Source organism: Cetorhinus maximus, chromosome 28 (genome assembly GCF_964194155.1).
Source record: "Cetorhinus maximus chromosome 28, sCetMax3.hap1.1, whole genome shotgun sequence".
NCBI lineage: Eukaryota > Metazoa > Chordata > Chondrichthyes > Lamniformes > Cetorhinidae > Cetorhinus > Cetorhinus maximus.
Genome location: NC_135906.1, coordinates 26,749,448 through 26,764,004, shown reverse-complemented (window position 1 = coordinate 26,764,004; position 14,557 = coordinate 26,749,448). Strand labels below are relative to the sequence as shown.

The 14,557-nt window shown below is 44.5% G+C and overlaps 1 protein-coding gene across 1 annotated transcript in view; it reads right to left on the bottom strand.

The window, feature by feature from the left end:
- Positions 1-4,442: 4,442 nt before the first annotated feature.
- Positions 4,443-14,557, bottom strand: part of xab2 (XPA binding protein 2) — a 54,902-nt gene continuing 44,787 nt past the window's right edge. Inside the window, exons 14-19 of the mRNA XM_078531466.1 lie at positions 13,619-13,809; positions 11,812-11,934; positions 9,438-9,609; positions 6,852-6,978; positions 6,125-6,240; positions 4,443-4,827 (exon numbers count right to left, since the gene is read on the bottom strand). Coding sequence (XP_078387592.1) covers positions 4,766-4,827; positions 6,125-6,240; positions 6,852-6,978; positions 9,438-9,609; positions 11,812-11,934; positions 13,619-13,809 — 791 coding nt within the window. The 3' untranslated portion in view covers positions 4,443-4,765. The remainder of the gene's footprint in view (positions 4,828-6,124; positions 6,241-6,851; positions 6,979-9,437; positions 9,610-11,811; positions 11,935-13,618; positions 13,810-14,557) is intronic.

Here is a 14,557-nt window from a genome sequence, read left to right as displayed (position 1 = left end):
GAACGACAAAATAGGTCAAAATATGTCCTCCTGTCACAAATGTCTATTGCTGCTATTTTCCTATAGATTGCTTCTTAGTAACACTCTGCAATCTCCTGAAGAGTAATCCCCAAAAGGTCTTTGTAAGAATAAAGATATAAAGATTACAGGAAACCACCAACTGCTCCACCTCCCCCCACCCCCCCATCACCCCAACTACATAAACAATTTCTGACAATGAGGCTGGTAAAAGGAAGAGGCTTGCGTTAATATCCAGCTCTGAAACAGTGTGTGTGAAGTGCAGTGACTGTTTATCCGTCACCCCCATGATTGATGACCTAAATTGGCGCTCGGCCCAGCAATGTTCAATTTTAAAATTCTCATCCTGGTTTTCAAATCCCTCCTTGGACTGGTCTCTCCCCATCTCTCTAACCTCCTACAGCTCCATAACCCCACACTCCTCCAATTCAGATCTCTTGTGTAAGCCCGATTTTTATCATGCCACCATTGGCAGCTGTGCCTTTAGCTGTCTAGGCCCTAAGCTTCAGAATTCCCTCCTTAAACCTCTCTGCCTTTCCACCCCTCATTCCTTAAAACCTACATCTTTGACCAAGCTTTTGGTCACATGCCCTAATATCGCCTTATGTGCCTTGATATCAAATTTTGTTCAATAGTGTGCTCTCCAGAAGCGCATTAAAGGCACCTTATAAATGCAGGTTGTTGTTTTTGTGCAAGTAAACATGGCAACCATTTTGCATACAGCAAGGTCCAACAAACAGGTTCTGAATAACCTCGTGATTCATTTATCGTGGTGTTGGTTAGAGAAGGAATGTCAGCCAGAGACATCAGGTGAAGTCTTTAACCTTCCAATAGTGCCATGGGAACTCTTAACACCCACCTTAATCATTTGGGCAGGTTGTTCCAACTTGACTGGTGCAGAAAATGGCAAAATGTCACACTATTGGTTAAGGCAAACCTCGGGGAGCCTTTGAATCTGAATCTAACTCATGCTATACCTGTTTAATTCTCGGTGCACCGCTTAAGGCAAGGGTCCATTCCCTTAACTTGATGAGCACAAAATATATGTGGGTAGGTGGAAACTATTTCCTCATCTGAAATTAGACAGCTAAATTACATTTTGGCAGCTTCGCATCACTGCCAATTTGAGTGAAGAAAAGGTTCCTAAAATAGCTCACATAAATAATTCAACAGTGCTTCATAACGATGCAAATTTATCACTTGTGTACCTGCAAAGTCTGGAATAAGAAGCTGGTATCAGTAATGGGTGACCACAAACCCACCTGGTTCTCACGACACCCCACCTGGTTCACTTTAGGGAAGGAAATCTGCCATCCTTACCCGGTCTGGCCTATTTGTGACTCCCGACCCACCGCACTCTGAAATGGCCCAGTAAGCCACACCGTTGTATTCAAGGCGGCAATTAGGGATGTCAATGAATGTTGGATTTGGCAGTGAAATCCACATCCTGTGACTGAATAAAAAAGTGATAACATTTAACGAAGTTCCAGGATTTCCATGTTTCCTTCCCCCTTCGGCTAATCAACAGTAGCCATTTCCACCTTGGCTAGACCCATATTTTGTTCCTTTACTTGTCTCGTTATCGCTCTTGCTTTGTGGCATCGTCCCGTTTGCCATTCGGCCTGCCCTGCCCTTCACTCAAAGGAACAGGAGGCGACCATTCAAGAACACAAGAAATAGGAGCACAGTAGGGTAGGCTATGTGGCCTGTTGAGCCTGCTCCACCATTCAACACAATCGTGGCTGATCGTCAGCCTTAACTCCACTTTCCTGCCCGCTCCCCATTCCTGAGGCCAAAAATCTATCCCAGCCTTAAATATATTCAACAATGGACCATCCACAACTCTTTGGGGCGGAGAATTCCAAAAATTCACAATCCTTTGAGCGAAGGAATTTCTCCTCATCTCAGTCCGAAACAATCCAAGTCTCTTTATTCTGAGACTGCGCCTGTTTTATAGGGCTCCCTGACGAGCGGCAACAATCTCAGTGCCAAGATTTTTGCCGCCGGGTTGGGTTTGCTGAGTCAGGAGATGGCCCGACTCGGCAAACCTGACCTTTCAAAATGTTCGTCCGCGGGTCAGAATTTCGGTCGGGCGGGGGGGTGGGGGGTTGAAACAGGAGTTGGGGCGGGCGACCCCAGAATAAATGCGCAGACTGTCTGGTGCGGAAGCAGGTTGGGCGCAATGTCTGTCTCTGTGCTTCGGGGACACAGTGTTCAAATAAATAAAAAATAACACAAATCCCTCGAGTCCTCACCCCCTATGCCCCCCACCATGGACCCCATACACCCCACCCACCCCCATATCCCCTATGCCAACACTTGCCAATTCATGCCTTCAGCCCCTCATGGAAATCATGACTGGTCTGTAACTCAACTCCAATTTCCTGCCTCTGCTCTACTATCCCTCAATGCCTTTATCAGACAAAACTCTGAGTTTTGAATTTTTCAGCTGACCTAGCCTCTACAGCCTTCTTGCGGGAGAAAGTTCCAGATTTCCATTATCAAGATGGTTGTACGTTTGTACGTACATGCATCTCAGAATTTCACTGAGAGAGAGACAGATTTGGTTTAGGTGAAGCCCTTTAACTACTGGCTATGGGTAAATGTCTGGAATGAAATATTAATGCATTGCAATCCTTCAAAGTACAATGAGGTAATGAGAAGTAAATACACGTGGCAAACATACTTTGGACAGCCAAATACAAGGTAATGGTGAGTAGTTCTTACTTACACATGCTGAGGGTAACATCCAAGACTCGGGGGAAGGTGGTGGCATAATGTAATAGTTACTGACTGGTATCCCAGAGACTCAGGGTAATGATCTGGGGACCTGGGTTAGAATCCCTTCACAGCAAACGGTGAAATTTGAATTCAATAAAAAAACCTGGAATTAAAAGTCTGATGATGACCCTTGCCGATTGTTGTAAAAACCCTTCTGGCTCACTAATGTCCTTTAGGGAAGGAAATCTGCTGTCCTTACCCGGTCTGATCTACATGGGACTCCAGACCCAAAGCAATGTGGTTGACTCTTAAATGCCTTCAGCAATTAGGGATGGAGTAGCCAGCGACACCCATGAACGAATAAAAAAAAAAGTACAAGAAATTTACAGATCTCAACAGTCGGCTAAGGTCCTGCGTGTGTGTAAATTTCACTGTGATTAAATGTACTGACTCTAAAATCTAATGGCTGACCGGTCAAGGAGATAGGGGCGTGAAGCCAGTGTCTGCTTTCATTCCTCATGGCCTCCAAAGGCTAGACTAGGGAACTACCCAATAGCATTGCTTTCCCACATTTATGCTTAAAAAGCGTAGCTTGAAACTTACATAAAAATACCCTTGCATTTATATAGCACCTTTCACATAGATTGTCCTAAAGTGCTTTACACCCAATGAAGAACATTTTGAAGTGTAAACATTGTACTGTAGAAAACACAGCAGCCAATTTGCAGACAGTGAGACCCCACAGACAAAAATGTGATGATGACTAGATCATGTGTTCGTGATGTTTGCTGGGGTATAAATATTGGACAGGACCGCAGGGTGAACTCCACTGCTTCTATCCGAGTTATGCCACGGGATCTTTCATGTCTACCCAAGGCGGCAAGACAGGGCCTCAGTTTAATGGCTCATTCGTAACACAGCTCTAGCACTGCAGCATTCCCTCAGTACTGCACTGGGTGTTTTGGTCTCTAAGGGGGAGCTTACCACCAAGACCTTCTGACCCAAGAGGTTTAGAGTACTACCCACTGAGCTTCAGCTCACTTGAGTTACCTCCGCATCCTGAACATACTAGGCTGGTCAGGGTTAGTCAGTGTGCAGATGTCACCATAATTGTGGCAACAGCAGTATATTATAAATTCTGAAACTTATTAAAACAGGTTATCCTGTCATTACCACACTGCTGTCTGTGGGAACTTGCTCTCTGCAAAGTGGTTGCTCCATTTCCTACATCAGTGGCTTCAATTTGAAGTGCTTCATTGCCCGTAAAGCTTGTGGGACAAACTGAGCATATGAAAGGCGCTAGACAATTGCAAGTTTTTCCTGAATATTAACAGAAACATGGGCTATCAGATTGAATTGCCACCATATCAGATTTACTGTCGGGTTTATCAGCGCACAGCACGGGGGTCTCAGAAGGTAATGAGAATTCTGGATGTCATTCTGATGGATCAGATATTTTCTGCAGTGACAGTATTGCTTATCCTTATGTCATGGACTGTCCTTGAGAAGTATCAGGATGACGAACCCTTGTGAGATTGTCAATATTTGGGAGAAAATGACAAACACTGGCCTTGAGTATGGAAAGGCGGGCAAGGGAACACTAGGTTAATAAAGGTCTTGACTGCCCCCCACACAAAGTATAGAAACTGCAACCGCCCAACCCAAATGGACTATTGGGTTTGTCCGTGCACGGCACAGCTGTGTATTTTGTAGAATTCTCATTTATTAATGTAATAGAAATAAGCTTTAAATCCTTAAAGAAACTGGCTCTAGCCATACATTTATATAAATACAGTTTAACAGAAGAGAAGGCAGTGCCCATTGGCTGGTAATACACAGGTACCAGGAGGGGGAATTGGAATACAAAACAGAAGGGGAAGAAATAAATCTTTCCATCAGTCCAGCTTCTTAACCAGCTAAGGTGTGCCTTAAACAGCACATACAGGGTATCTGCATTCCAAACAGCAGCTTCTGCTATCAAAGGCGATGGACGATAGGGAGTAATTACTCTGCATCGAGTTACTGTTCAGTCATCTTTCAGACCCCCAAACACTGCCGAGGGGACAGCTTTCTGCTCAAGTGGCACCTCTGCAAATAGGTAAGCAAAAAAAGTTAGGTAACCTATAAAAAGGAGGTTAAAATCACTTTAAATCATTTTCATCAAGATGTCAACACTAAGCTCTTAACTGATTAGGCAAGTCCAGAGAATTACCTGGCTCCCTGAGCAGTTCTGTAAATGTTCAGCTTGCACAGTGTGACAGAAAGACCAATTTTGCAGATATAAAGCTACAGCAGTGCCTGTTTGATTAGTGATATTAATTCCAATTTAAAATACAATCTAATACACGGGCTTACTTAAAAGTGAAATATTCACAGTTCTACTTGCTATTTTAAAGAAGTCTTGTGGCATAGTGGATAGTGTCCCAGCCTGAGTCAGAAGCTCTGGTTTCAAGCCCCACCCCAGGACTTGATGGCCAAAGAAGATGCATTCACTATGTGGCCAAGCAGGTTCAGTATCAACCTGTAAATCTTTCCAACACATGCCAATGGCAGACAGTAAGAGCGGGAGAGATTCCTGGTGAGCCACGTGATGGAAAGAACATTGGAGCCTCTACCATCACTATCCATAGCTCCAGACGACAACATGCATGTAAAAAATACACGTTGCCGCAGCAACTCAGCCTTCCTGAGTGAACTGTAACATATCATCACCAGAGACACTGGTAATATCCTATGTGATACAATGCACAGGGAGTATTACTGGGCATTCAGCACTGCAATTACACGGGCATTACAGTCCATCCACGTAACGTTTCTGGCTGGGATCAGTGGATACTAACCCTGGGGCACTGAGGCCAAATAGAGTGGTCACACTTCTACCTCAATGAGATCAGCTAACACAACAGAGACTAGAAATCAAAGCAGGAACCTTCCTGATCTGTATGTCTCAGTATAACACAAAAACAATGTAACTTTTGTGAAGGACAAGTATGGAGAGTTTCTATTTAAATGGTATCCGCACATTATTACATACAGTAATATAACGACATAGACCAGCTAATTCACAGTCCACAACCAATGTTGCAGCAAGAGAAAAAAAATCAGGATCTTGCTGCAGTAATGCAAACTCATACAATGCTTTTAAGGTACTGAAACAAAACACTTCAGAACAAACCAGGGATTAGAGGGAGAGGCACTGGGCAGCAACTAGGACAACAGTTAGGGGAGGTAACAGGTAGATTTCGAGGAAGCTTTTGAAGGCAGTGAAGGAGTTGCAAAGCAAATAAACGGGGGTTTAGAGGGTTTGTTAGAGGTTTTACAAAGATGCTCCAAAAGTGGGAGTGCATCTTTATTACGTGATTAATGTCCGTTAATCCTTACATACCGTCTGGTTCGTCATCACCCTCCTCATCGTCGTCATCATCATCATCATTGATATCAATCTCATCCGGGTTGGCCTGCTTTGTAAGCTCAGCAAGCTCGGTGCGAGATGCGTCACTCCTGTAAACGAGAGTGTGCAAGTCAAGACAGGAGGAAAACTCAGAGCTCTTTAGACTTTTACGCATGTTAACGCTAAAGGACCAAGGATGGGCTTTCTGGAGCAAAAGCAAGGTTGCAATCCGTTAAATTTATTCAAGACTGAAATTGAGTGCTGAGGCCCTGTAGTTTTGTACTTGGGGCCAACTGTATTTGGCCGCTGTTTTCAGTCCCAGACAGCGTCTCATAAGAGAAATTAATGGAAAATTTCCTTAGTGAAGAGTGTGCTGTGTTCTGCAGCCATTCAATTCAGTCCATTTGTATTACATTCCACTATCATAAACTTGCTCATTGCCACTCGTGGTTGGAAATAAGGACTGAGCTGAACTCAGCTGTTTAGGAAGAAACAGAGGGGCTTGGGGAGAAAGGTTAGAAGGTGGGAGGGGGGCACAAAGGTTTGACTTGGAGTCAAGCTCCAAGACCCTCTATATTAGGTCAGTGGGGGCACTGACAGAGGAAAGGATGCGCCCATGACTGCTCATCTCATCCAAGCTAGATTTCAGGATGCCCGGCTGAACTGAAAGATGCCAACGTTAGTAAGAATCGCTTCCAATTCTGCCCAAGGCACAGCATACCTGACAAACAGAATCTTGTCTTTGGGTTTGGGTTTTTCCCTCTCAGCTTCTTCCGCCAGTTGTTGGGCTTTCTGTTCCAGTAGTTTCATGTCATCCATTCCACTTTGCCCAGGTGCAAGATCAGACACTGAATAATGAATGTAAGGGGAAAAAGCTGATCTTATTGAAAACTCCATACTCATCTTGTAAATGATTTAGGGTTTTTAATTCTCTTTCACACATTACTCTTACCAGATTAAGCAAATGATTTGGACTGTAAGTTCTTGATTAAAGGCAAACTCTTGGGCTATTATTCCTTTCAGATTTCCCGCCCCCCCCCAATATGGCGTTACTACAAGTAATAGTACTTATTCACACTAAAAAAGATCACAACAAGCTAGTTTATTCCTGCAATTCAAGACAGAGAGCAAGGAACACTGCCAGAAAGTTCAAAACCTATTATTTCGTTCAGAGACTGTCTCTAATGAGTCACAGCTTTCAAAACAAAATACCAGGCTCATTAACACTTCCGCAAAATTCTGGCCAGACATGCCGCACAGCTTCCTCCATGGCCTACACTGCCACACAAGAGTCTACATGGAAAAAGCTGGACTAGGTAAGATTGCAATCACTGAGCAATCTGGGTGAAAGGTCAAGGCTTGCATTGAAGAAGGCATCTAAAAAGTTAAATGAGAGGTGATGCAGAAACTCAAGAAGCAGTGGTTAGAGTGATGTCAAGATTTTAGGAGCCTGTAGCCCATAGGGAAGGAGGGAAAGTGGGTAATTTTGCAGTGTTAGGTGTTCTGAGAATGAATGCACTGTGCAAAGAACATAACCTTTCATTTTTCTCTATTTCTGTTGGACTATGGATTTAAAACTACAGTGGCTACAGTCTGAAAGACATGTCTACTGAAACAGGATGAGAGATATATACAATGTTGCAGTCCTGGAACAGAGTGTGCCATGAAAGACAGGATGGTGCCAAAAAGGAGTCTTGGACCAAGGGAGCTGCCTGACATCACCGTTTTAATTGGCTCCTGGCCAGGTGACCAGGGCTTGTGTGGTAGCAGTGCAGAAAGTTCCTGGCCTGCAAAGAGAAAATACCTAAAATCTCTTTTCCTCATATTTCTATAAACTGCTCTTTCTCTCTCTCTCTCTCTCTCTGAGTAAACTTCTGTAAAAAGGAAAAGGGGAAAACCATTGTTAGGCACATTGAAAAGCAAGTTCTCAACCAGTGAACTAAAGACTGAAAGTACTGGAAGACCACCTCGTGTTATCAACAAGAACTGAAAGGAATTTGGAAGACATCGATCAAAATCAACCTGTCGAATCCGGGCTGGTGCTATTGAACTGTTTTAGTCCACTCTTAAAATCCATGTTTTGTATGTGCATATGTGTGTGCGCATGTGCGTGAGTGTGAATGAGTGAGAGTGTGTAGAGGGATTTAAGGGGGTAGAGTTTAAGTTATAGTTAGAAGTTCAAATTTCTTTCTTTTGTCACTAGTTAAAGACAATTTGTTCAATAAACAGTTATTTACTTATTTAGTTTACAAACCTGGTGCTTGTATTCTGTTAACCTAAATTAAACAGTTAGGTAGAATTGGGGCAATCTGGTGGTTTGGTCAAACTTTTCACATTTGTCGTGGCTCAGAGAACAGTGGGGCTGATATTACAGCGCACTGACCCCAGTGAGTCGATATTACAGCTCACTGTCCCCAGTGAGTTGATATTACAGCGCACTGTCCCCAGTGAGTCGATATTACAGCGCACTGTCCCCAGTGAGTCGATATTACAGCGCACTGTCCCCAGTGTGTCGTGACATTTGCAATAATAAAACAGTGTGCCTTCTACACGTTATAGGGCAGCTCTTCAACATGCAAAGCAGCTTGATGGGACACGGTAGCATCGTGGTTATGTTACCGGACTAGTAATCCAAAGGCCACGATGAATGGTCTGGTGACATGTGTTCAAATCCCACCACAGGAGTTGGGAAACGCAGATTCAATTAATTAAATAAATCCTGAATTGAAAATCTAGTATTGATCATGGTGATCCATCTGGTTCACTAATGCCCTTTAGGGAATTAAATGTTTACCTCGATCTGGTCAATATGTGATTCCAGACCTAAAGCAAGGTGGTTGCTCTGAACTGGCCTCTGAAATACTTTAACAAGCCACTCATTTGTATCCTGAGGAAAATCTGAAGTTGGGCCATTTTATCTTTGAGAGGTGGTGTCCAGGAGGTGTAAAAGATTGTGTAAACTGCATGCAATGGTAAATCTGGGAAACTACTAGCGGGAGAAGGCCAAGAGGCCGCAAAGTAGTTAATGACAAATTCAAGACTGATCTCAGTAAGTTCTTTGTCGCAGCATGTGGAAAAGCCTCCCTAATTGAGAAGCAGTAGGGGTGAAAACACCAGCACTGTTAAAGACCCAACTGGATATTGCAAAGGGGAGACTATCGGTTCAGCCTGGATGGATGAAGTAGAAAATGGGTCACAGGGCCTGGATCATTTGCAACTTTCTTGTGGTCTGAGGAGTGACAACTATCGCTTGTTTCTATTATTTCAGTAACTTGGCCACTTTACATCCGGCTGCTGGACAGCTTACCTGTGCCTGTAGCATTAGTGGAGGCCTTCAACATCTGCGAGGACATAAAATTGACCTGGGTGTTGTACGTGGCCTGCACACTACGCTTAATCCGCAACATCTCGCGAATGGTGTCCTCGTTACCGTGCCGGATCTCAAATTCCTTCCAGGTCATCCAGAATGACGGTGTTATCTGAAGGTAAACAGGGAGTTAAATAGGAAACCTGTTGGAAACTGAAAACTGCCAATGTATTGAATCATAACCATCTTTAAAAAAAACTGAATAAAGGAATCAATTCTATATATTAAAAAAAAATCAATCGCTCACCCCTGCAACTTAAACTAGAAAGGTACAGCACAGATGGAGGCCAGACAGTTTGTCATGTCCATGCTGCTTCTGCAAGAGTTATTCACCTAGTTCCACTTCCCCTGCCTTCTCCCTGCAGACTGTAAATGTTTCCTTCTTGGATAATGATCCAATTCCCTTTTGAAAATCCCGACTGAATCTACGTCCACCACACCCTCAGTCAGTGCATTGCAGATCCTAACCACGCACTGTAGAAAAATGTTTTTCATGTCGCCACTGCTTCTTTTGCCAATTAATTTAAAATTTGTGCCTCCGCTTCTCGATCCTTCCAGCAATAAGAACAGTTTCTCCCGATCTTTCCACATCCCTCAGGATTTTGAACAACTCTATTGAACTCCTCTCAACCTTCTCTTCTCCAAGGAGAGCAATCCCTACTTCTCCAATCTATCTACATAATTGAAGTTCCTCAACACTGGAATCATTCTCATGAATCTTATCTGCGCCCTCTCTGATGCTTTTACACCTTTACTGAGGTGTGGTGCCCAGGACTGGATGCAGTACTCCAGCTGGGGCAGTGTTTCATACTGGTTTTTCATAACTTCCTTGCTGCTGTATTCCATGCCCCTATTTATAAAGCCCAGGATCCCATATGCTTTATTAACCACTCTCAACCTGTCTTGTCACCTTCGATGATTTGTGTACATATACCCCCCAATTCCGCAGCTAAAGGCAACACGAGATGCAACCTTATAGACCAGGAGATCATAAGATCACGGTATGTTCTGTCCTCAGTCTGCTGAGCTCAGCTGCGGTAGAAACCAGGGGGTAGGGGCATCTAAAACTGACTTCAATACCCGAGCTAGAAAAGGAAAACAGGCTTTTCAAGGTTCCTATTTCCAACTGAAATTCAAATTCCTCTGCTGGATAGCGTGCTTGTTATCCAAGGCCAATTAACCTGTTGCCACTCACACGCTCAAGGGCTGGTTACTTACTTGAGGTGCCAGAATAGCGTCCGAGGAATATTTCCCAGGAGGAGTGGATTCCTTGAGGGCAGGAGGGGAGAAAGCAAGGACGATGTGGGTCATCGATGTCTGATGCTTACACCTGTTGTTTCCGCAGCTTGTTTTAACCTGGAACAGGTCCCAAGCCTGAAGCCAGGGACTATAACTTGAGGGGCGCCACTCCACATCAAGCATGACTGACCAGTTGGCTCTCCTGCTCTTACCACCTGCCATGGATGTATTGGAAGGATTTGCAGGCTAATAATCAACCTGTTTGGCCATGTTATGAAGGCACCTTCCTTGGCCATCAAGTCTTGGGGTGTTTTCAAACTCGGAGCAGAGGCAGGGACACTAGCTCCTAACTCTGCAACAAAAATCAAGACCCTGTACAGAAGCATATAGACCAGGATGATCATAACACCATGGCATGTTCTGCACTCAGTCTGCTGAGCTCAGCTGTGGTACAAACTGGGGAGGGGTGGGTGGGCTCTAAAACTGACTTCACTACTGAAGTTAAACAAGGAACACAGGTTTCTATCAAGCATGTGATACTAAACCAACAATGGGAAGAAGGAAATCTCACTAATGCTCCATAAAAGTGTGAAAGCAATTTGCCAATTCAGGAGTTTACCCTGGGATCACACAGCTGGGAGCAGTGAGAGTACCTACCCTGGGATCACACAGCTGGGAGCAGTAAGAGTACCTACCCTGGGATCACACAGCTGGGAGCAGTGAGAGTACCTACCCTGGGATCACACAGCTGGGAGCAGTGAGAGCACCTACCCTGGGATCACACAGCTGGGAGCAGTAAGAGTACCTACCCTGGGATCATACAGCTGGGAGCAGTGAGAGTACCTACCCTGGGATCACACAGCTGGGAGCAGTAAGAGTACCTACCCTGGGATCACACAGCTGGGAGCAGTGAGAGTACCTACCCTGGGATCACACAGCTGGGAGCAGTGAGAGCACCTACCCTGGGATCACACAGCTGGGAGCAGTAAGAGTACCTACCCTGGGATCACACAGCTGGGAGCAGTGAGAGCACCTACCCTGGGATCACACAGCTGGGAGCAGTGAGAGTACCTACCCTGGGATCACACAGCTGGGAGCAGTAGGAGTAAATGGAACGGGCCCGATCGATTTCACCCAGTTTGCATTCCATATCAGAGAATCGCAAGCACATGTCCCGGGCATGCTCATCTGGCAACACCTGTAACAAAAAGAAAATTACCTTATAAATACAATCCAAAATTATAACTTCATTGAGACCACAGTCGAGAACCTCCTCACAAATGCTCAGGCAAATGTGCACTGTGAACTCTCCATCACAGGTAGTTAATCCCGCACAACACCTCACCCTATCAACACTCCTAAACTCCTCATCAGAGTTCTGCCGTATCTTTTGTGTGATATCTTGAAAAGCACTTAAAAGGTACTGCATTTTTTCACTGTTGGGAGTGCACATGCAACAATTAGATTTAAGCAGAGCTTCCATTCAAATACCACAATGGTGAAAGAGAGAGGGCAGCTGGGGCCTTCTGTTGACAGCGGTGCACTGGTGCAAGAGTCCCTGGGTCATTCCCCTCCTCTGAGCACTCTAACTCAGGTTGTGGCCATAAGAAGACTTCACTCTTATACCAAATATTAAAAAAATCACTGGCCCAATCTACATAAGAACATAAGAATTAGGAGCAGGAGTAGGCCACTTGGCCCATCAAACCTGCTCTGCCACTCAATAAGATTATGGCTGATCTGATTGTGGCTTCAACTCCACTTTCCTGACCCTAACCCTAACCCTAAGCCTTGACTCCCACGCCAATCAAAAATCTAATTCAGCCTTTAATATATTCAATGACCCAGCCTGAGGGAGAGAATTCCAAAGACAGTGGGGAGCTGGTGGTGTAGTGATAATGTCACTGGAGAGGCCCAGGATAATGCTCTGGGGATACCGGTTCACATCCCTTGGCGGCAACTGATGGAATTTAAATTCAAATTGAAAGCTATTATCAATTGGCGTAAAAACCCATCTGGTTCACTAATGTCCTTTAGGGAAGGAAATCCCTTTACCTTGTCTGGCCTACATGTGACTCTCAGCAATCTGGTTGACTCTTACTGCCCTCTGCAGACCACTCAGTTTGAGGGCAATTAGGAATGGGCAACACACGCTGGCTTTGCCAGTTATGCCCACATTCCATGAAGAAATAAAAAAAAGATCCTCTTGTGGAAGAAATTCCTCTTCATCTCCGTCTTAAACACGAGACCCATTATCTTTCAACTGTGCCCCTTAGACCTAGGTTCCCCCAAGGCTGGAAACATCCTCTCAGATTCTATCCTGTCAAGCCCCCTCAGAATCTTACATATTTCAATAAGCATCACCTCTCATTCTTTTAAACTCCAATGGGTATAGGCCCAACCTTTCTTCATAAGACATCATCCCAGGAATGAACCTCTGAACCGTTTCCAATGCAAGTATATCCCTTCTTATGTAAGGAGACCAAAGCTATATACAGTACTCCAGGTGGGGTTTCACCAATGCCCTGTACAGTTGCAGCAAGACTTCCCTACTTTTATACTCCAGCCGCCTTGCAATAAAGGCCAACATTACATTTGCAATCTAGTGTGCAACCTATTCAATAAAACTCAGTTGCCATGGTTACAATGCAGATGCTTCCACAGTGCCCTCCCATCAGCTGAAACGCCAGAAATCAACCATCCTGCTCCACCATGGCTGTGATATTTGAATAGAAGCTCTGCTCCAACCTAAACATTGCCCGCGCCCTCTGGGCTTCAGCTGAATGACATGAACCTACAAACGTTGGCTTGGACAGGCCTTACAGAACATCCCAGGCACCACAGCAGAATGGGGATGAGAAATGAACAGAAGCCTACTGTACCTCAATCGCCCTCTCATAGATACCCCGCGTGTGGGTAACTCCGTAGATTTCGGCTGCTCTTTTAATGTAGATGTTGTACATCTCATACTGCTCCAAAGTCTCAACCGCCTTCGTTGCTCGTTCGTACACAGCCATGGCATGTCGGGCTAAGCCATACTCCTCCTCCAGCTTAGCATACAGCAGGTAGATAGCTGCAAAGGATAAAGATTACAGCTGAATAACCAATAGTGGTATTGTTTGTGTACGGCCCTCTCTCCTGCTCAAACAGCCGAAACAGGAATATAAAATAAAAACAGAAAATGCTGGAAAAACTCAGCAGTGTTTTGCTTTTATCTTAGTACAGAAATACAAATGCTGGGAATCTACAATTAATTACCGTCAGGCATATGCACCAAGCCAATGGGCATCTAAGAGAAGGAAAACAGGTTAAAACACGATGCTGCACCAGCCCACTCTGTGCTGTAATTTCTAGGAAATGGTTCGGTGATTCTGTTAACCTGCTATTGTCTATAAGATGCTGTGCAACCTGCTGCAGAGTTGCAGTATGTTTACTTACATATGGATATGTTTATATCATATATACAATGTATAAAGGATTAAATCAGAATACAAGGTAGATCTCTTCTCCTTAACACAGACGGTGTTATAGACCCCTGAACTGTCCTCATTTCATAGTGCAGTCCTCTTACTGAAAGCATCACCTGCCTCCAAAATTAAATCCATCATGAACTGGGGCCCAGTAACATGAGGGTCTAGCTTGAGGGTGGGAACACGAAGACTTGCATTTATTTTGCACCTTAAACAACCTAAAGATGCCCCAAAGCACTTTACAACCAACGAAGTACTTCTGAAGGGTGGTCACTGTTTGAACTTGGGAAACATGGCAGCCCATTTGTGTACAGCAAACTCCCTCAATCAGCAACGTGATCACGTCCGGAT